Source organism: Geotrypetes seraphini, chromosome 6 (assembly GCF_902459505.1).
Source record: "Geotrypetes seraphini chromosome 6, aGeoSer1.1, whole genome shotgun sequence".
Classification (NCBI taxonomy): Eukaryota; Metazoa; Chordata; class Amphibia; order Gymnophiona; family Dermophiidae; genus Geotrypetes; species Geotrypetes seraphini.
In genome coordinates this window covers 51,173,986-51,196,056 of record NC_047089.1, presented here as the reverse complement: position 1 = coordinate 51,196,056, position 22,071 = coordinate 51,173,986, and the positions used below count along the sequence as shown (strand labels likewise).

At 41.7% G+C, this 22,071-nt stretch overlaps 1 protein-coding gene across 7 annotated transcripts in view; it reads right to left on the bottom strand.

The window, feature by feature from the left end:
- Positions 1-22,071, bottom strand: part of FRY (FRY microtubule binding protein) — a 501,309-nt gene that overhangs the window by 104,446 nt on the left and 374,792 nt on the right. For all 7 annotated transcript variants that reach the window (XM_033948462.1, XM_033948457.1, XM_033948458.1 and 4 more), the window contains exons 42-47: positions 20,371-20,558; positions 18,923-19,017; positions 16,880-17,487; positions 6,988-7,085; positions 6,723-6,893; positions 3,579-3,719 (exon numbers count right to left, since the gene is read on the bottom strand). In XM_033948462.1, the coding sequence (XP_033804353.1) occupies positions 3,579-3,719; positions 6,723-6,893; positions 6,988-7,085; positions 16,880-17,487; positions 18,923-19,017; positions 20,371-20,558 (1,301 nt within the window). The remainder of the gene's footprint in view (positions 1-3,578; positions 3,720-6,722; positions 6,894-6,987; positions 7,086-16,879; positions 17,488-18,922; positions 19,018-20,370; positions 20,559-22,071) is intronic.

Genomic DNA, 22,071 nt, shown 5'->3' with positions numbered 1-22,071 from the left:
TAAATAAGATTAAAAATAATTCATAAACTGGAAAGAAAAAGGAAAAGGAAACATTGTCTTCAAACCACGGTTTCAGCGTCAGTGATGAAGTGGAGCAAGTAAGTTTAGGAGGAGTGATGACGTTCCCAGGAAAAGGGCTTCTTCTCCAAGGAGACTGCCCCAGATGAGGCCCACAGTGACTACAAGATTTCCTCCTCTGCGGAAAAGCCGCCCTGTACTGATTGTCGATGTGTGCTGGCGCCACTGGAGCTGGGGCTGACAGGGGACCCATGCCCTGCTGTTGCTCCTATTTCAGCAGCTGTGGTAACAATCATCAGCACCCGTGTAGACACCTCCTTGGGCAGCAAGTTTCGGATGCGCACCGTCACGCGTTTTCGTCGACCCGGGGCTTCGGCGCCATCGACGGAGCGAGCCGCTTCATCTTGTTTCTTCGGAAGCCGCCCCCTCCCCCGGAGCGACTCCGACCTGTACCGGGCCCTCCAGTAGGTCACACTCGCACATCCGAGCTCTCTCAGCAGGGAATTTTGAAAGCTTTAGACTTAGATGCACTCATTTAGGCCAAGAAAACTGTGGCATAAATAGGATGCTCCTAAGGTTAGAATGCCTATCAATGCCTAAACCCACTTTACGTGCCACTAAGTGCAATTCTATAAAGTGCACCTAACTTTTATAGAATCACACTTAAGTGACACACTACTCAGTGCCTAATTTTTAGGCGCCATTTATAGAATCAGGGCCTTAATGCATGAACTACTTTTTAAAAAAATATAACGTTCTGACATTGATTGCCCAAAGCAGATTATTAAACTTGCAACCGTAATCTACAGTCTAATATTCCCATTAAAGCAAGCCAGAATACTCTAGGCCCTTAGGGAAGGAAGGGAGGGAGGGAGAAAATATAAAACTGTTTGCCTCGATGTACTTTCTATATCTTTCAGTTACTGCATCTTGACATTGTTGACATATGTACGTTTTTTTGCATTGCCTCAATACAATATGTAAAATAAATAAATAAATAAATAAATATATATATATATATATATATATATATATATATGGGGTTAATATTCAAAATGATTTAACAAGCCAGAAATGGATCTTGGCCGTTTAAATCGCCTGTTAGGGGCTAACTAGAGAGTTGCACGGGGACAGAAATCCCACCCATCCCCGCCAGGATCCTCTCCGTCCCCGCAAGGAATTACCTCCATCCCTGCCCATCCCATAAAAAGCAGCAATTTCTTCTGACAGGATCATCAATTCCACAGTTTCTTTTATGTTTGCGCTGCCGTTTTTTTTGTGGAATCTCTTTGGTGGAACCCTTTTTTTGTTTTCTGTTTAGGTAATTAACTTATAAACCCCCTCTTTTACTAAGGCTGATGAACCCTGCTTCCAAAGCCTTCCATCCCCGTGGGATTCCCATTGGCTGGAGGGGGGTCCCCGTGGGAGTCCCGTGGGCCAGAGGGGGGTCCCCGTGGGAGTCCCGTGGGTTAGGGGGGATTCCCGCGGGAACCCCTCGGGACCCGCGGGATTCCCACGATTCCCGTTCTCGTGCAAACCTCTAGAACTAACTGCTAATTTTCAGCAGTATGTAGCCAGTTAGTACTGCTGAAAATAACTGATTAGTGCCAAACTGAAAACTGGCTATTTGGGGACATTCCAGGGCCAGAGTTGACACTTGGCCAGTTAATAGGAACTTGTGTACCAGCTTGAAGGCTGGTGTATATGTTAGTTTGAACTTTCTACATGTGCAATGTAGCCACAATTATATAGTGCCAGGGAACTCTGCAAATACTTTTAGCCAGACTGACAAAGGGTGGTTTTCAGATAGCCGCTTTAGCCAGATAAATTGCTACTTCCCCCTGTAAACAGCTTTAAAAATTGTCCTCCAAGAGGGTAATTTTGCAGAAAAGGCACATCACTGCATATGTTGCACCCACTGCATGTTCTCTTAGATCGTCTACCACTAATCGTCTGGTTTTACTTTCTGTGGCCGGTAGTCACATCTCATGAGAGAGCTTTTTGCTGTCACATTCCTTCTCTATGGAATAATCTCCCTCCAGATCTTAGATCCAATCTCCTCGGCTTAAGTTTAAAACAGCATTAAAGACTTGGCTTTTCCAGCAGGCATTTAAATCACTTATTTCTTGATATTATTTTTATTTTGTCTTTTTAATCCTTTTTACCTTTCTTTTCCCCATCCCTACATGTTCAATTATTTATCAACAACTAAAGCCACTGTTTTTATTTGTTGTGAATTTTTTGTTTTTATTTTTTAATAATTGTTTCTATGTTCTGTTGATTACATTTTATAGTACACCACTTTGATATCTTCAGATCATTTTGTGGTGTAACAGATGTTCAAATAAATAAATAAAATACACTTTACAAAGACAATTCTTGCATTTATCTGCCTTTAAAAAAAAAATGGCGCACTGAAACGTTTCCTCGGGCAGAATTTTGTATTTGTGCATGCTAATAAAAATCATTTTCAAAGATGCAAACAACTAAGTCCACACTACCTATTCCCTACCGTCTGGGAATGTGGCCATTTAAGGTTAACTCTCAAATGAGGATGCTAACATTTAGGTGCCAAGAATGTAAAAGACTTGAATACTAGCAGATATGGGCACTCATACAATATCAATACCAATATCTATAAGATAACACTTAACAGTGATGGCATGTAGATTGCAGGCATGCACTAACAAAAGCAAAGTCTGGATGGGACACACAATTTTGCAAATAGATTACAGAATCCTATAATCTATGTGCATGGTGTAAATAGTGGTGTGTATTTGGTAAGTAGTAGGTGAGTATTTGACATGTTATACTGACATTCGATAATAAAAAATGCATGCAGGCTTTTGGACAGATAAGGAAAATGCTCGAAGGACCTGTATATAAACCACTTTGAGCTCCTTTTACAAAGGTGCGTTAGGGCCTTAACGCGTGGAATAGCACGCGCTAAATTGCCACGCGCGCTAGACCTTAACGCCAGCATTGAGCTGGCTTTGGATCTAGAAGTGTAGCGCGGGTTTAGCACGCGCTAAAATCCTTCGTGTGCTAAAAACGCTAGCGCACCTTAGTAAAAGGAGCTCTTTGAATGTGGTTGTAAAACTACTAAAAAGGTGGTATACAAGTCCCAATCTCTTTCCCTTTATAGAATAGGGTACAAGTAGGTATGTTGTAGGTGTCCCTTTAGAGTCACCCTCATGTAACACACAAACGTAGGTGTTGTTTTCCTAGTGCCTTATTTTATGTGTGTTTATGCCAGGGAATTTAATAAGCACCCACTTAATCATGTAAAACACTTTTCTACATGATCAAATAACCATTCAACACAGACTGCTACTAGAATGGAAGGCTCAATTGCATTGTATCAGCAGTTATTTAAGGGATGCTGAAATCACTCTCTTAAATATGCAGCCAGTATATATTTTTAAGCAAATCTGTAAAAATCTGAAGACAGTGGAATAAACCAAAAAGGCTTGTGCAGGTAGCTCTCTAGAAACAAGTCACTGCAATTCCAGCCTACAGCCTACTGCTCTTGTACAGTCAGGCACAGCTTGAATATTCACCTGTACATATTTTTCAATGACCTTCAGAACTTCTATGTTGAACTGCTTCAAGGGAATGCCCGACAGGTCCATATGGCTGAGAAGACTGTAAATCATTTGCAAGAGGGACTGCTGCATGATGGGAAGACCCTTCTCCAGGAGCTGCCAACACAAAAAACAAGAAGTAAGCAATGCAATTTATTTTATTCACGTTCCAAAGGAATCACCACAAACATTATCCTAACCTCACAGTATAGTCTCTCTTGTGGGAAAGTAGCTACAAATCTATGAAATACTGTCCCTAATGGCCAGGAGGTGTTTGGCATCAGATCAAAATAGGAAATCCATGTCTGCTTAAGAAAAATGAGGTGTTCATCTTCCCCTTTCTTTTTTTAATTGTTTAGAATTAGAGAGAATAATAATGGATAATTTTTCTTGATACAACAAATTGTTTTTGTTTGAAAAATACATTAAAAAAAGAGAGCTAGATAACTGGATTAAGCAAGCTTGAAATGCTGACATGTTCAGCTGGTAGAAATCACCAACTTTAGTTCTTCTGCTGTGGCCTTGCTGTCTTAATTCAAAGGCCCTGATGTAATAATAAAGCTCAAGTTAAAATATGTGCTACTGTTTAGCACATATTTTATTAAACTCATGTGCTAAAAAAGCATCAATACCCAGTGCAGTGTGCTAAAGAAATGTCAAAACTATCTGTGTCAAGAAAATCAACGCTAAAACCTGAGTAAAAACGAGCATAGAGGCAGTGCATTAAAATCAGTACAGAAAGCAAGTACAGGACACATTGTGGGTGTCTTGTATAGAGTAAAAATTGAAAACTGAGATTCAGAGATAAGTGTAGATGAAAGAACACTCATTACTGGTCTTTGGTTTGAAAGACTAAAAGCAAATACAGAGAGGTATTTTTGATTGTAATTGAAAACAGTTCCCCAGGTTATCATAAGAACATAAGACTTTCCGCTGCTGGGTCAGATCAGTGGTCTATCGTGCCCAGCAGTCTGTTCCCACGGCGGCCCCTAGGTGAAAGACCAGTGCCCTAACAGGACACTAAGCTACTCCTCCACTCCAAGTTATTTGACTAAGTTCTTCAAATATTATGTTCCTGATTGTTGACAACAGTGCATTTTTGGAGAATCAGAATACTTGAGACTCGTAGAAGGACCATTTCACATGCTCTCCACTGGAACGGAGAAATTAGAAAACAAACATTGTTCCAGAAACTATGGCCTGTATCTGTTTTAAATTGATCTCGGGATTGTCTCCAACTTATCTTTTCCCCCACTTTGAATTATATAGGCCTCTGAGGGAAACCAGAAGATTTCATTTATTTACCTATCCAAAGGTAAAAGCTTGCCGACTTTTTTTAGACACTGACGTTTCAAGCAGGCAAACTGCAGTCTTGGCTAGGTGAATTTATCTATCATGCTATGTCTTACTGTTCTTTTCGAAAATTAGTTAAGACTACTCTGTTTGACAAATTCATTACCTGACTTAGGAGTTTTTAAGACTTAACTAGTATATTCTGTGTGATTGTACTCTTACTGAATATTCAGCTCCTCTTAGTGTAAACCGCCTAGAACTACTGGTGATGGCAATATAGAAGAATAAAGTTATTATTATTATAAGGATTTTTCAGGGGGTGGGTGGGTTAAGGAAACTGGAGGGTTCTGCCTTATTTAAAAATTTGTTACTTACAACATCCACAATAAACATACACAATAAAATTGAATTAACACTACAAAGTCATAAAAACAACACATACAAAAAAACTAAAATAACATACCCCCCCTTTTACGAAACCATAGCGCAGTTGTTAGCGCCAGGTGCAGCCATAACAGCTCCAATGCTCACAGGAATTCTATGCACGTCGGAGCTGTTACTGCAGGAACTCAACTTCCCCGTCCCTGTGACATTTGGCACTGTTGCTGTCCCTGCCCCATTCCTGTAAGCTCTGCCTTAACCAAACAAGCCTTGGACACTTAAGATTTTAAAGTGTTTGAGGCTTGTGCAGATGAGGACGGAGCTTGCAGGAAAGGGTCAGGGACAAGAAAATAACTCACCGGGATGGGAAAATGAGTCCCCTTGAGAACAGAGAAAAAATTTGTCATTCCCTATTGCCTATCAACCGAGTCTGTGAAACACTGTGTACATTTGATATGCACAGTACAAACGATTAACATGCATCATCATATACAGACTTGAACGTTTGTGATTTCATGGCATATAAATGTTGTAAATCAATCAATCTACTGAAGCACTGCTATATTTATCAGATGAAAGGCATGATCTCAAATGGCTTTTCCCACAAGCACAAAGAAAAAAATCTGGGCCACAATTACTGTTTTTTCACCATGTTTCTTAGAGGTGTTCATGCTTCCCATTTGATACTTTGCAGTCCTCCTCTTGGGGGGATTCTCCGACTACCTTTCTGATGTTAGCTCAAGGTGATTCATGACATTTTTGAAAGTACAATAGATTGTTTCTCCAGAGAGCTTACAGTCCAGGTGGATACCTGAGCCAATGGGAAAATAAAAGTAGCTTCTCCCAGAGGGGAAGCAGAATATAATTTATTTAGACTTGATATACAGCTAAGTCTTCTACAAAATCAGGGGCAGTTTCCAGTGGTTCAGGCCCTAGACATTTTTACGTGGATTATTTTTATGTGGATAATCTATTTGTTCTAATAAAGCCTTTATCTTGGACATCTTTTCAGTTTGGGTGCAAAGGCAGCTTTGGTTGTGGTGGGGGTTTTGGCAGGCGGAGGGTTAAGAATTATATCTTGTTAAATTTTAGTTTTCACTTGGCTTTGGTGTTTTATATACAGAAAGCAGAATATCAAATATAATAAAGGGAAGGAGGTGGAGCACAGATGAAGAAGGTATATCTTAGTCACAACTTTATCTAGAGGGGCCTATCCATCAGTTATTGTATCAAACATCCTGTCATCTTTTAGGGCAGAGATTTCTCATGTTTTCTCATGCATTCTTAAAAAAACAAAGCTCAAAACAGCAGAGGGCGCTCTTGCTACAGAAACTTCAGCTTCCCCTCTGTTACAATCCACCACAACCCAAGGTCCCTTTGCCTTAAATTGCACCACAACCCAAAGTCACATCACAGGGAGATCATATAAAGAGTTCGTAAAGTTACCTCAGCCAAGTAAGTAACCATACTCAGGGTACAGTCAGCAAAGGCTTCATGAAGGTAGCGGCACACAACATTCACCCAGGTGGCGCAGTCTCTCGTATAGCTATGAGTTTTATATAGTGTCATCACATGGGCAAGGTTGGATAGCTTGGGGTTCTTTTCTTCTAGACAAACCTAGTAAAAACCATATTCCAGTTTGTTAGTGTAGCTCACCAATGGAAGAAATGTCTAGATTTTGTAAGAATTATCGGCACGTATGTTTTCTTACCTGAGTAATCCTCTCTGCTATTTCTTTACAGAACTGGGTTGGGCCATCAAAATTCTGAATCAAGTGAGGCATGACACACAAAACATTGAGCGGGAAACCTGATTTAGAAAATACAGTACAGATTTTAAAGGAGGACAAAATAGCATTGTATGTAGCACTAAAACAACAATAACAAAAATAAAACATTATTCCGGGCGAATTCAACTATTCCTCCTTTGAGTACTACTATTTATTATTTCTAAAGTGCTGAAAGGCATACGCAGCGCTGTACATTTTAATAGAAAATAGAAACATAGAAAATGGTGGCAGAAAAGGGCCATAGCCCACCGAGTCTGCCCCTGCCAATTATCCGCCCCCCCCTGAATTTACTCCCTTAAAGATCCCACGTGAGCACCCCATTTTCTCTTGAAAATAGAATAGACGGTCCCTTCTCGGAAGAGCTTACAATCTAATTTAGACAGGACATTTCGGGGTTGGGGAGATTATGCTAGAGGAAATGATACAGCGGGTCTAGGTATCTGACAGCAGTGAGTGGGAGTTAGGAGTTGAAAACAGATTCAAATGAGATAACGAGAACTTTGGAGAAAAATGGGACAGCTATTGAAAATAATATGCATTTCTGCGCAATTTGCTGATTGTGAGTTTATCTCTTGAATTGTATTTATTTGTATATTTGGCCACTTTACTATTGTTATTCTGTTAACAAAATTGTAAGTTTAGGGGTCCTTTTACTAAGGCGTGTGCAAAACACTAACGCGTCCATTATAATCTATGGAAGCGTTAGCGTACACTAATATTTAGCGCACGCTAAAACGGCTAGCGCACTTTAGTATAAGGACCCCTTTAATGTTAAATTGTACCTGCTCTACACTGTCTTGGGTGAATCTCTTCATAAAGGCAGCTAATAAATCCTAATACATAAATATGTTCTTTTTACATTTGCTAATTTGTCTACATTAAATTATCTCATTGTCATCTGCTGTGAACTGATGGCTAAAGCAGGCTAGAAATATTGAAATTAAATTAAATTATGGAACATCTTGCACCATTCTAGATTTTATGTGGGTAACGATGGCTCTGATAATTGCTCCCTAGGGTGGAAATTTTCAGACCATTAATAAAGCACAAAGACCACACATCTTTTTCACTCTGTTTCCATTCTTAAAGCAAAAGCATGCACATACTTATGTACTGAAAGTTGCCATGGATACAAAGAGGTTACCTGGCATGTGAATTTTACGGTGACGGGATAATCACGCGCCAGACGCCAGCACGCTGACAATTCGGCGCAAGACAGAAGCGCGCGGGGGAAAAATAATTTTTAAAGAGCTCTGACTGGGGATTTGGGGTGGCAACCCCCCACTTTATTGGTTAGTGTTCACGCTGCCGTTGTGGGGAGGTGTGGGTGGTGAAACCCCCCCATTATAGAGAAAACAGAACTTTTCCCCCCAAAATCAGAAAAAGTTCAGTTTTCTCTATAATGGAGGTTTCCAACCCCCTGAACCCCCCTCCAACAGCAGCGCGAACACTAACCAATAAAGTGTGGGGGGGTTGCCACCCCAAACCCCCCGTCGGAGCTCTTTAAAAATTACTTTTTCCCCCGCGCGCTTCTGTCTTGCGCCGAATTGTCGGTGCGCTTCTGTCTTGCGCGCCACTGACTATGAACCACATTTGCCGGAAAAGTATGTGTGAAGATCCGAAAATGCCATCTAGTGTATATTATGAGTTTAGAATTTTAGTTGAATCTTGAGAGGCATGAACTCTATGATATAGCCGCACCTCTAATACTGTGTACAATTCTGGTCGCTGTTATCTCAAAAAAGATATAGTGGAATTAGAAAAGGTGCAGAGAAGGGTGACAAAACTGATAAAAGGGATGGTATGGCTTCCTTATGAGGAAAGGCCAAAGCGGCTAGGGCTCTTCAGCTTTGAGAAGAGACGACTCAAGAGAGATATGAAATACTGAGTGGAGTGGAAAGGGTAGACGTGAATTGCTTGTTTACTCTCTCTCAAAAAAAAAAAAAAATACTAGGACTAGGGGCTTGAGAGGAAGCTACTAAGTAAAAGATTTAAAACAAACCAGAGAAAATATTTCTTCACTCAATGAGTAATTAAACTGTGGAATTTGTTGCCATAGAAATTGATAAAAGCAATTAGCTGAGCAAGGTTAAAACAAAGGTTTAGATAATTTCCTAAAACAGAAGCCCATAAACTATTATTAAAATGGAATTGGGGAAATCCACTGCTTACCATATATACATGAATATAAACCAAGATTTTTGGGCCCAAAAATGGGGGTCTCAGTTTATATTAGAGTCTTTGGGTCTGAGTATTGCTATGATAATCAGCATAAATTTTGTTTTATTCCTTGGTATTTGTGATGTGGGTTGACCACTGTTGGAAACAGGATACTGGGCTTGATGGACCTTCAGTCTTGTCTCAGTATGGCAACTCTGATGTGCTTATAACCTTTGTTTTATATTGTTTATAAAGCAAAGATAAGTTTTCAGCTCACACAGATTCAGATTCTGTTAGCATTTGGCTCTTGCCATTCATCTGGTTTGTGAACCATTATCAGCTTAATTATATAAATGGTGCTAAAAATTGTGCACAGAAATTTAGGCATGTGTCCAATTTGATTGCATAACAAGCCAATTAGTGCTAATAATTAGGTGCTAATCATTACTGGCGCTGATTGGCATCAATTACAATTTATGTGCGCATTTTTAGGTGTCAATTTCTGCATGTAAATTTTATGCGTGGTTCCAAAAAGGAGACATGAAGAGTCATGGCAGATTAGGGGCGTTCCTGCAATTTATGCACACTGTTATAGAAAAAGGGGGGATCTGCTGCTCCTGATTTGAAAAAAAATAAAAAAAAAGATTTGTAAATGCTATCTAGTTAATATGGATACACTTCAATATGGAATGACGCACAAACCTTTAGCCACATTGAGGGACAGCAATTTTCAGACATCCAGTTAACACAGGTAAAAATACTTTTTACTTGCAGACTCCCAAACCTGTTCTTTTACTTTGTTCTTCTAATGCCATGTTCTAAAAGTGACAAAACCCATCTTAGAGGGAGTCATTGGATTCCTGCTCATGTCTTAACTCAGGACAGCTGAATATCAACACAGGCCAACGAATGCTGCTCTAGGTATAACCACTTGACAGGGAAAATCAAGTCCAAGCAAGAAATTCTGCAGGCATTTTCTTTGTTAATTACATAGTAGGCAATAAAGATTCAGAACATCAGGGCACCTGCTCAGGAAAGCCACCACCTCAGCAACTAAATAGTGGGCATATGTAGTCAGTGCTTGGCTTCCTAACTAAACATAAAGACAACATTTTGCCTTCCAGTGAAGTAACCGAATAATATGCAAATATATTTTGCACGTTGGAAGCATGCACATGTGTCTGCCCTAGAATCAACTATATTTTGCACACAAGAAATGTTATCAGAACTTGTGCACACGTACTAGGATGCTATTCTGTGCAGAAATATCGGGAAAAATGTAGATGGGCACAAGGTTTTAGTGTACATAAAGTACACAAATATGCTGGAATGCTATTTCACATATAAACTAGGCCTGCATTTAGATTTAATTTTTTAATCAAAATTAATTGCACAATGAAAGGTATTAATTTTCTATTGAAACTGCTAGTGACTCTGGGCAAGTCATTTAATCCTTAATCGCCCCAGGTACACAATACGTTATCTGTATATAATATATAAATTGCTTTGACTGTAACCAAATCCCATGTCTCTTCCCTAAAGGACTGAATCTTCCTCCCTCACACTACCAGATCCAATATCTATCCTTTTCTATTCCTTCCCTCCAGTCCATTTTCCCTTTATCTTTCCTAGTGCCCATTATCTCTCTCCATCTCTATACTCTTCCCCTTCTCCCATTGTCCAGCATCTCTCCCTTCTCTCCACCCTCCATGGGCAGCAACACAAACTTGGTGGTAAGCAGCACCAAGCTGTTCTTGTGGGTGTTAGTGGCCCCTCTAGTTATGCTCACAGATCTGCTGTTCACTCCCCTTCCCCCCATCCAGGGTTCAGCATCTGCTCATCCCCTCCACCAATCAACCATAAAAGTAGTCTTCTGCTGGTCGCCAGCAATGAAAGCATTTGCATGTACATCCTCCGACCTTTATCTCTGCCTCTGATATAACTTCTGCATAGGTGGGACAGGCCAGAGAGAAAGCTGCTGTCAGGAACCACAGACAAGAATGGGGTGGAGGAGGTGATGCTGAAATGCAAGTGGGGAGAAAGATGCCGGAATGCGCCAAGGACAGAGATTAACAGTGGAAAAGAGCAGAAGAGATGTTTGGAGGAGACAGGAGATACTGCAATATGATCAATGTTTTAATTAATTATTAATGCATTAATAGCTGAGTTAACTGTGATTAACTTGCATCCCTAAAATAAACACGATTATTCTGTGAGAAATATTTTAGTGCGCCATATTGCCAGCAGTCCAACATAATGCCCCCTCAGCCCCTCACTGCATTTTTAGACCCACCCCCTTCAACGAAGCCAGGAAAAAGTTGTGGGTCCTTCATGCTTGCAGCAAAGAGAAGAAACAGGTGTGAAATCTTTACTAATTCTCAGTGCCAACAAGCCAGCTTTGTATTTGTCCTCTCACCTGGCATTAAAGCCCAGTATTAGAAAACCCTGTGCTCAGCTTTCATGTCTATGTGCACGTCTTTGCTTCTGGTTTTAATAGCTAATGCTGCTATTTAAATATGCTGTGTGCTTATGCACATGCGGAAAACACTTTTTGGCCCTGGATGGTGGCAGAAAATTGTGCACAGGAGCTGAATAAACTTTGCACAGTACCCTGCACATTGCTGCATCGGCCCCCACATTTCTTAAGACTCTTAGATTTAGGATTGTTTAGATTGTAAGCTCCTTTGAACAGGGACCGTCTTCTTTTGTGACTTTGTACAGCACTGCGTACGTCTGGTAATGCTATAGAAATAATTCATTGTAGTAGCATGAAATGCTGGCAGCTATGGCAGCTGGGAGAAAAAGTTGGAAGTATGGCACCGGTTTTCTTTTTTGTGTCTCTGGGATAAAAAGCTTAGGCTTTTAAATCTAGAGAAATGAATTGCAGACTTACATTTAGGCATATTTTCAACAGAAAATTTAGGCCCTCAAATTTGGTTGAAAACAGGCTTCTAGCTAATTTAGGATCCTAAATTTAAGAGCTTAGAAATCAAGTGTCATTGGGGTAACCGCACCATAAAGATTTGCAGATGACCTGTCTTTTTCAGAATTTCAGCCACATTATCCACTGAAATTGCACCACTGAATACACAGTCCTACCTCTAAACAGATAACATATTGGATTCTCTGGCAAAAGTATGCATTCCCCAGCCCCACATTTCAGGATAAATTGTTTTAATAAATCAACTTCTCAGGTATTTGATTTATGAATGGTCAGCCTCTTATGGGGGCGATTCTGTGTGCGGGTGCCTCCTTGTGGCAGCCCAGTGCCATGCAATGAGAGCCTATTTTGCAATGGCATCTGGGTATTATAGAATATGTAAGCTGGTATCGGTGCAATTTACAATTCCTCGCCTGCAGCTACATCAGTCATAGAACTGATATAAATGTGGGCATCTAAATGTGGCAAGGGATCTGTGAGCATTCAGTGTCTTCAACCTTTTCCATGTAAATGGATATGAGAAAGCGCCGGGGGGGCGGGGGGGGGGGCACTAAAAGATTTTTGCTTACAAATGTAATGTTAAATGCTAATCCCGATTCTACAAGCATATTGCCATCCAACAGAACATCATCATGCAGGTAAACGCAAGCGGGGATGCACACAACACAGCTGCTACATTTTATTGCTGCCTGTAAGCCACCTCGGTGCAACTTCTCAAATTTTTATACCTATCAAGCCAAAATTAAAAAGGAGGCGTTTGTTCCACTTTGCTTACATTTTGAGGGCTGAGCTGGAGCATAAAGGCGACGTCAGGAGTTTTTGCTGCTCTATGGGTAGAAAAAGGCCCAGTGAAGCTCCGCTAAGTTGTGTGTGACTGCACGGTATATTTGCCTGCGTGTGCATACATACACATCAATGTGACCATTCAGGCACCAGCGGAGCTTCACGAGGCCTTGTCTCTACCCACAGTAGCAGTGTGTGTGTGTGTGTGTGTGTGTGTGGGGGGGGGGTCACTGAATATGAGGGCTACAAAAATGGACTACATGGGCTACATGTGGCCCTGGAGCTGCATGTTGGAGACCATTGCTGTAAGTGGTGTGCAAAAAGTGGCAGCACCACCCAAGCCTCTCCCATGCTTCGCCCATGTAAATGCCCCTGTTGCATTTACACACCATGCCACTTACATACCCCCATCGTACATGCTTTGCTGTAACTTATGCCTGTGAAGTGCACGTATTCTTTATTTTTAGGGGTAAATTAAAGAAAGGTCACCTAAAGTTAGGTGCCAAACATTTGGGTGGCGTTAATTCTGGAATGGACCTCCACATGAACTGCCAATATAGAACACCAGCGCAAGTCTGCGTTTATGCACCGAACTTTGGAAGCGAGCACTTGCGCCAGCTCAAAAGCTGGTGTGCGTGCTCCTACTTAAAATTTTAGGCGTGCAAAGTCATGTAATTTATAACACGGGTGCCCAAGTCCTGGGCCAGGGGTAGGCAATTCCGGTCTGCGAGAGCCGGAGCCAGGTCAGGTTTTCAGGATATCCACAATAAATTTGCATGAGATAGATTTGCATCTCAAGGAGGCAGTGCATGCAATTCCATCTCATACATATTCATTGTGGATATCCTGAAAACCTGACCTGGCTCCGGCTCTCGAGGACTGGAATTGCCTACCCCTGTCCTAGGCCAACCCAGCTCAATGTGTGGTGGCGGCAGCTAAGAAAGCAAATAGAATGTTAGGAATTATCAGGAAAGGAATGGAAAACAACTTTAGATGAAAATGTTATAATGTCCTTGTATCATTCTATGGTATGGTCGCAACCAGTGCTCCCTCTAAGCGGGCGGGTGGTGTGAGCAAAATTTTTTCCCCGTGCGCTAAAAATATCGGGCGCCAGCGCCAACTCGCCCGATTCTCCTCTCGCCGCGGCCTGCCATCTCCGTACGCCGTGCGCTGTGACGTGACATTGTGCGCTGCGAGGCAATATTTTGTGCGCCAGCGCACGCCAGCGCAGCTTAGAGGGAACACTGGTCGCAACCGTATTTGGAATGTGTGCACCGTATTTGGAAAAAAGATATAGCAGAATTAGAAAAGGTACAGAGAAGAGCAATGATAATGATAAAAGGGATGGGATGACTTCCCTATGAAGAAAGGCTAAAGTGGCAAGGGCTCTTCAGCTTGGAGAAGAGACGGCTCAGGGGTGATATGATAAGAGGTCTATAAAATACTGAGTGGAGTGGAAAGGGTAGATGTGAATTGCTTGTTTATGCTTTCCAAAAACACTAGGACCAGGGGGCATGGGATGAAGCTACTAAGTGGTAGATTTAAAACAAATCGGAGAAAATATTTCTTCACACAATGTCCAAGACAAAGTCTCTGCCTGTTTGGCTGACATTGCTGCCTGGATGTCCTGCCATCATCTCAAACTAAACATGTCCAAGACTGAGCTGTTCCCTCTTTCCTTCTAAACCCTCTGCTCCTCCTCCTCCATCTCAGTAAATAATACTGTCATCGTTCCAGTCTCCTCTGCTTGCAACCTTGGAGTCATCTTCAATTCCAACTTCTCATTTTCTATGCATATCCAACAAACTGCTAAGGCCTGTCACTCCTATCTCTACAACCTTACCAAAATTCACCCCTTCAACTCTGAGCACACTACCCCGGACCCTTGTCCACACTCTTGTAACATCACGTTTGGAATACTGCAATCTACTTCTAACTGGTCTCCTGCGTACAGCCTCTCCCCCTTGCAATCTGTGCAAAAAACTGCTGCACGACTCATCTTCTACCAACCTCGCTACACCAATGTCATCCCTCACCTTAAATCACTTCACTGGCTCCCTATCCATCTTTGCATACAGTTCACACTCCTATTGCTGACCTACAAATGTATTCATTCTGCTGCCCCTCAAGATCTCTCCTCTCTTCTCTCTCCTTATACAGCTCCCAGAGACCTCCGTTCCTCAGATAAGCTGCTCTTAGCTGTACCCTTCTCCTCCACTATCAATTTGTTCCTTTCATCTAGCTGCCCCCTATGCCTGGAATAAATTACCAAGTTTGTACGCCAAGTCCCTTCCCTTGTTTAAAAGCAGACTGAAAACCCACCTTTTTGATATAGCCTTCAACCCATAACCATACTCTCCACTGTCCACCAACCCAGCCAGCTGATTTAACCGTTCTCCTTAACTGTATCCATGACATCCTGTCTGTCTGTTCAAATTGTAAGCTCTTATCATAGTCTGTTATTGAGAAAGACATGGGGGAAGCCACTGCTTGCCCTGGATCGGTAGCATGGAATATTGCTACTCCTTGGGTTTTGGCTAGGTACTAATGACCTGGATTGGCCACCGTGAGAACGGGCTACTGCGCTTGATGGACCATTGGTCTGACCCAGTGAGGTTATTCTTATGTTCTTTTGAGCAGGGACTGTCTTCTTCTTTGTGACTGTGTAAAGCACTGCATACATCTGGTAGCACTATAGAAATAATAATAGTAGTAGTAGTAGTAATTAAACTCTGGAATTCATTGCTGGAGAATGTAGTGAAATCAGTTAACTTAGCAGGGTTTAAAAAAAAGTTTGGATAGTTTTCTAAAAGATTAGTCCATAGGCCATTATTGAGATAGTGTGGGTAAATCCACTGCTTATTCCTAGGATAAGCAGCATAAAATCTGTTTTACTTCTTGGGATCTAGCTAAGTACTTGGGACCTGGGTTGGGCACGGTTGGGCTTGATGGCAATTCTTATGTTCTAACTCTCAAGCCAGTCATGCCTCTCCCTAGACCACATCCTCTTGCAGTTCTATGATCTGGATTTTGGGTGCACAGTGTTTTAGAAAACAGACTGTCAGTTGTGCGAGTAAATGCAAATTGGAGCCAATTAACACTCAGTGCCAATCATTGCTAAATTATCATAAATTATCAGGTTATTATTTTATAACTTGCATGCAAAACTAATCTTATTCTATAAATTGTGTGCAACTTAGTGAGCTAAGCATTAAGTTGGGTGCCCAACTTTAAAGAATTAGGGGGTTAGTGCATGTGACATGTATAAGAAGGCATCCAGTTACAGAAATGCACTTTATGTGAAAACACTTTTAAATTATGTGTATGCCTAGCTTATGTTTGAATTTCTGTTTCCGAAAAGAAGAAAATGTTAACACAAGCCATGAATAACGCACTGTATGGCAACAGTGAAGTACTGTTTTGTATAGTTACTACAGGCCCAGTTGAACCATGAGAACAATTGTGAGATAAGATGAAATACAGTATTCCCCCGAAATTCATGGGGGTTCCATTCCAAAAACACCTGCGAATTTTGAAAAACCACAAATGCGGTTTAGGAGTGGATCAGAGGCAGGAGAGGGAAGCTGGGGCGCCGGCAGGTGCTGAAAATCGGGTGCGGGATCATTCTTAGTATTTTCCGACCACCTCTTCCAGGAACTAAAGTCAGGCACCAATCAGGAGTTGCTTTGACACGCTATCTGGCATGTCAAAGCAGCTCCTGATTGGTATAGCCTGACTTTAGAACCAGGAAGAGGCAGTTGGAAAATACTGCGAAAGACTGAGTCTATGATTCGCGAACCGTGAATTTGCAGGGGTATACAGTATATACAGTATTTCACTTTCCTAAGAAAACTGACTTGGTGTTACTATATTGTAAATAAAAAGATTTATCTTAACCCATTTCATGGTGACTGTGGTTGACTATTTTACCTATGGCTTGTGATGAATCAACCATGGACACCCTTGACACAGGGGTCAATGTGCTGAAGAGTTGAAGCGTTAGGTCAGTGGTAGTAAGAGAGGTAAATCCTTTGAGCAGCAACTGCTGCAAACCTGAGAAGTCGGTCCATTTTAGCTGCATTTGCAACTTCTCCAGCTTCTCTCGATTTTCGACTTTGTCAAGTGGCAGGTGAGAAAGCAGTTTGTTCAGCAAGCGTAGCGCCAATAGGTACTCAAATTCAAAATCAGACTCCATCAGAGCGACAGCAACCCAAAAAATGGTAGCCAGCAAGTTAGTCGGATTATTGAAGTGGGAAGGGTCGGTGACATTGTCCTTCAGGGATGATGAGCTCCTGGCCTTGGAAGAGAGGCCTTGTTGTGTGCAGGCTTGAATTCTGTCCAGGGTCGCACTACGTGGTGGGTCCGAAGACTTGTCCAGAACACCAAACTTTTTAGGCACTGAAAAACTCCTCTGATGCCTGCTACGTTCAGCCGTACCCATGCCTCCCCCTTGGATCCCGGAATGCAGATTTAGTTGCCCTGTGCTTTTCCTGCTTGCAGTCAACTTAGAGTTCGACATTGGATCAGGAGATGAAGAACTAAAAAGAACAGAAGAATGTGTCATTCAGTTTAGTTCTGGCTTCAAAAGACATTTCAAGTTGAATATTCTTCTTTTACCAATGCAAGAAAACATCAGTGTTCATATTTTAAAGAAGATCAGAAAAATAATGGGGCCAATATTCAAATAGTGCAATATCTAGTTAAAATAACTGGACTGAAATATTTTTAAAGAAATTTTTGGCTAGCTATACAAGTGCTCTCAGCCCTGCTGAATATCAAAAGGGTAAAAATATACAGTAGAATCTTGATTAACTGAACTTCAAGATCAACTGATGGTCATTAAACCATGTTCCTCTCATTCACTCCTTCCCTCTCCCCCAATCATCATGGCATCCCAGAAACTCCCTCAAAGTGCCTCCTACTCCCCCTACCCAGAAGCAGCCTCCCTATTCTCAAACTCCCCCAAGGCCTCCCCACCCACTTGATGAAGTAAGCCCCGCTCTGATCTAACCTTTAAAGCCCTGGTGATCCAGTGGTGAGGTCAAGGCAGAAGTACTCCCCATTTCCTCCAGCTCATGTAGACACTGCTTTCAAAATGGTGAACAAGACTGCTGCCAGAGTTCATGGCAGCCATTCTGAAAGTCAAGCTGGGATGGGCATGAGCAACTGGGGATTGCTCCTGCTCTGACCTTACCAATGGATCACCAGGGCTTCTAATGTAGACCTGAGGAGGTCTATGATTGACTAGGTAAGTAGGGAGGCACTTGGGGGCGGGGTGGTCTGGGATGGGAATGCTGCTTCTGTTTTGGAGGTTGGGTGAGTAGGAGGCTGCACTTAGTGTGGTGGTGGAGGGATCAAAAGGAGGTACCAGTACAGTGTGCAGAGTCTAGGATTATCTGACTTTTTGGTATCTAACAACCTGTGGGTCATGGCTAAGTTGGTCTAATATACTGACACCTAGCAATACCTAAATCAACCACACCTATTCTCCGCCCCTAACCACACCTACTTTTCAGGCTAGTCGCCATATGGTATTCCACATGCAACCTTAAGTGTTTTTTAAAATTGGTTTTTAATTGTGCAGCCAATTACCAAGCCATTTAAACCAAATAAAAACAATTAACTTGCATGCAGATTTAAGTTAGGCTCATTAGACGTCCTCAATGTAGGAACCACTTATAGAATCAGGCCCAACATGTATAGGAAACATTTCTACAAAATGCACTGTAGGATAACTTTCCAAAGGAATAGGGCAAAAGTACTTTTTGATTACGCACTATTTCACTTGTCTCATTTTGCCTACGTGATGTTTAAAGCTGAGGAATTTCAGGAAATGAATTTCATGCACATAAGATGCCTCTTCTGTTTTATTTTAGTGCTTGGAAAATATATTTGGGTCTCCCAATGCCCATCCTTTATTACTAGAAGAAAAAAAATATGATTTTGATTTACCATCAGAGAATACAAACTTACCGAGACAGGACAGCTAACAGATCACTGTTCTTTAAACAGTCGGATAAATTATCTACAGCAGCTTCTAAGGTAAGGAGGGCTTCCATGACATAACCCTGGCAAATTTAGAGAGAGATTAATTTTAAGAAGTAATTTCATAAACTAGGCTTCTAAACTAGAACACTGTAGCATAAACAGTCACCGATGAAAACAAAAACAAAAACTATGGATACAGATGTTCTGGAGATAATTTATTAAACACTGACATATAAAACCATGAAAATTCAATTAAAAAAGTACAATGATAAAAAATACTGTGATAAAAATCCAACCGGACCCTACACGGTCCATGTTTCGGCGAACACACTTTCCTCAGGGGTCCAATGGTTTGCAATCTCACATATAAAGAATTGGACTGAAAACAGTCTATTGTCTTTAAACATGTGAGCAAAGAACACCACAGACAAGCTGAAGTAGCAAAAAAATGCATACAGTCACTTCACTACATGGAGAGCCAATGCAAATATCAGTGTGCGGATTCCTTTTGTAAAGCTATTAAATCAAAGAGCTACATACACCAAGAATGTGACCAGACACATAATATATAATGCTTTGTGCTTATGTCTGTGGGTTTAGATCAGGGGTTCTTGATCTAGCCCTTGGGATGCACCCAGTCAGTCAGGTTTTTCAGGATATCTATAATGAATATGCATGAGATAAATTTGTATGAACCGCTTCCATTGTATGCAAATCTATTCCATGCATAGCAGCCAGCTCTGTGGGGTGCTGTGGGTGCTTGAGCATCCACAATATTCAGCAAACCTTGGTTCCAGGGAGGGCTAATTTCCATATGGTTTAGATTTCCAGGACCAACCATAACAGAGATAACAGGGGCTACCATGCAGGGCCCCACGCTCCCAAGGGCTCCATGTTTGCTGAATCAGCTTGCAATTGGCAGATAATCAAAAGTTAAAGGTTCTTTTCCATTTCCATCGCCCTCTTCCTCTCCTCTCTCCCCCCCTAACCATGCTCCCCAGCACCGACATTCTATACTCCTCCCATCACACTGCTAGCCAGCCTTTACATCTCTCTCTCATACCCTTAGTTCTCATTTCTCAGAAGAATAGCACCATTTTATTGCCTTTTCAACAATTAAAAATTCTGTTTAAATAAGTACATACCTACATCCCTGACATTTAATTTGAAATCTTACATCTCATTTGAGGGACCCCACCAAACTGGTTCGCTAAGGCTGGTCCTGAGCATCGTCAATCATTCTGAAAAGTTGGTTTCTATGATCTCATACATATGATCACTGTGGATAGCTTGAAAACTGGCCTGGCTTGGTGTGGCCCGAGGACTGAGTTGAGATTATACACATACAAAAAAATTACTTGTCTGAAACCATAGTGCACATCGAGCATAAGAAACCAAAAGGAATTATATTTCTACCTGGCTTATATTCCTACCTGAATCTCATCACCATATTCTCCAACAACTTCCACCAGCCTCGAAAGCAGGTCAGAGAGTGCGTGTGCAGAAAGAGGCTGCTTTAACGCCCTGAAGATCTGGAAAGAGCGACCAGCGTAGTGTCTCGAGGAGCTGGAAAGGGCCGTTTGTAGGGCAACTTCACTCAGGTGCTGTTCCAAATGGAAACCTGAACAGCAAGAGCAAAATGCTTAAAATTAGGTATTTACCTCAATAATCTTCTTTCTAGTAGACAGGCATATCATTCCTGAACCTTCGGGTAGTCATTCTATTCTCACGAGAATTTGTGTAGAGAGCCACGTTAGAACGATTTTGCTCAACCTTCCATTGTGTAGAGAGCTTCATTGATTTTTTTGCTCCACCTCCCATTTCTCTGGGCTACGCTCTATTTCCTTAGTTTGTATCAAAGCAGATAGAGAGGAAACATAAGAGTAAGAGATACGGGGATAATCCCCGAGAGACATGTCTGTTCTGTTCATATCACAAAATTATAGCAACTGAAACTGAAAAACATGAAACCATTATAACACATAACCAGGTGAAAATAAACAAGTCACCTACCTGAATACAAGCTGCACTAATAGTTTTGGATCCACTGCAATAGCATTGACATTCCCCATTCATGTCCTTAACAGATAAAGGGGAGAAATCTGATATCAGGTCATCCTGGCATGTCTGAGGCAGAAAATAGGCTAATGAACATCTGACAGGGTGGGCTTCAGGAATGATGGGCCTGTCTACTAGAAAGGAGATTACTGAGGTAAGTACCTAATCTTCCCTTTCAATGCAATAAGCACATCATTCCAGAACCTTAAAATCAAAGCAGTCCCCAGAATCTAGGGCAGGAAAGATGAGCCTGCTGAAAGTACAGATGATCCAAATGTGGAATCCAATCCAGCTGCTAAGTCTACCCTGTAAAACTTTGTGAAAATATGGAGGGAGGACCATGTAACCGCTCTACAAATTTCTTCAGGAGACACCGCTCTTGACTCTGCCCACGAAGAAGAGTCATATCTAGTGGAATGTGCCTTCAAAACTGGTAAACACTTCCTGCTTTCGATAAAGATTAAAGAAGTAGCCATAAAGATCCATCTGGAAATGGTCACCTTTGAAGCTTGGTAGCACAAAGAGGTGACTGGACAGGCAAAACTGATTGGTCATCTCCAGATAACGCAGTAATACTCTGTGAACATCCAGCAATCTCAGGACCTTGTCAATTTTCTTAGACCCCAAGGGTGTGAGGCAGGCAACCAGATTTACTGGTTGACATGAAAGGACGAGACTGCCTTAGGCAAGAAAGAGAAAATTCTGAGAAAAGGTTCTCTGCATGATAACACTTACAGTTCAGACACACGTCGAGCAGAAGTGATCGTCACTAAAAATACCATTTTGACTGTGCGGTCCATCAATGAGACCTGCTCTGGAGACTCATAAGGCGCTCTGGTGAGCGCCTGCAGGATCAGGTTAAGACTCCATGTAGGAAATAGCTGTCATACTGGCGGATGCAGGCATAATGCTGCACTCAGGAATCTAGCTACAGCTAGATGTGGTCAGGGCATTTTTGTTAACCTTGGATCCGAGACATAAAATACCCACTGCCTGAACTTTCAGGGAGCCAACCACCAGGCCTTTTTTTAGCCCTTCTTGCAGGAATGCTAGCACTATAAAGGTGGGGTGTGACT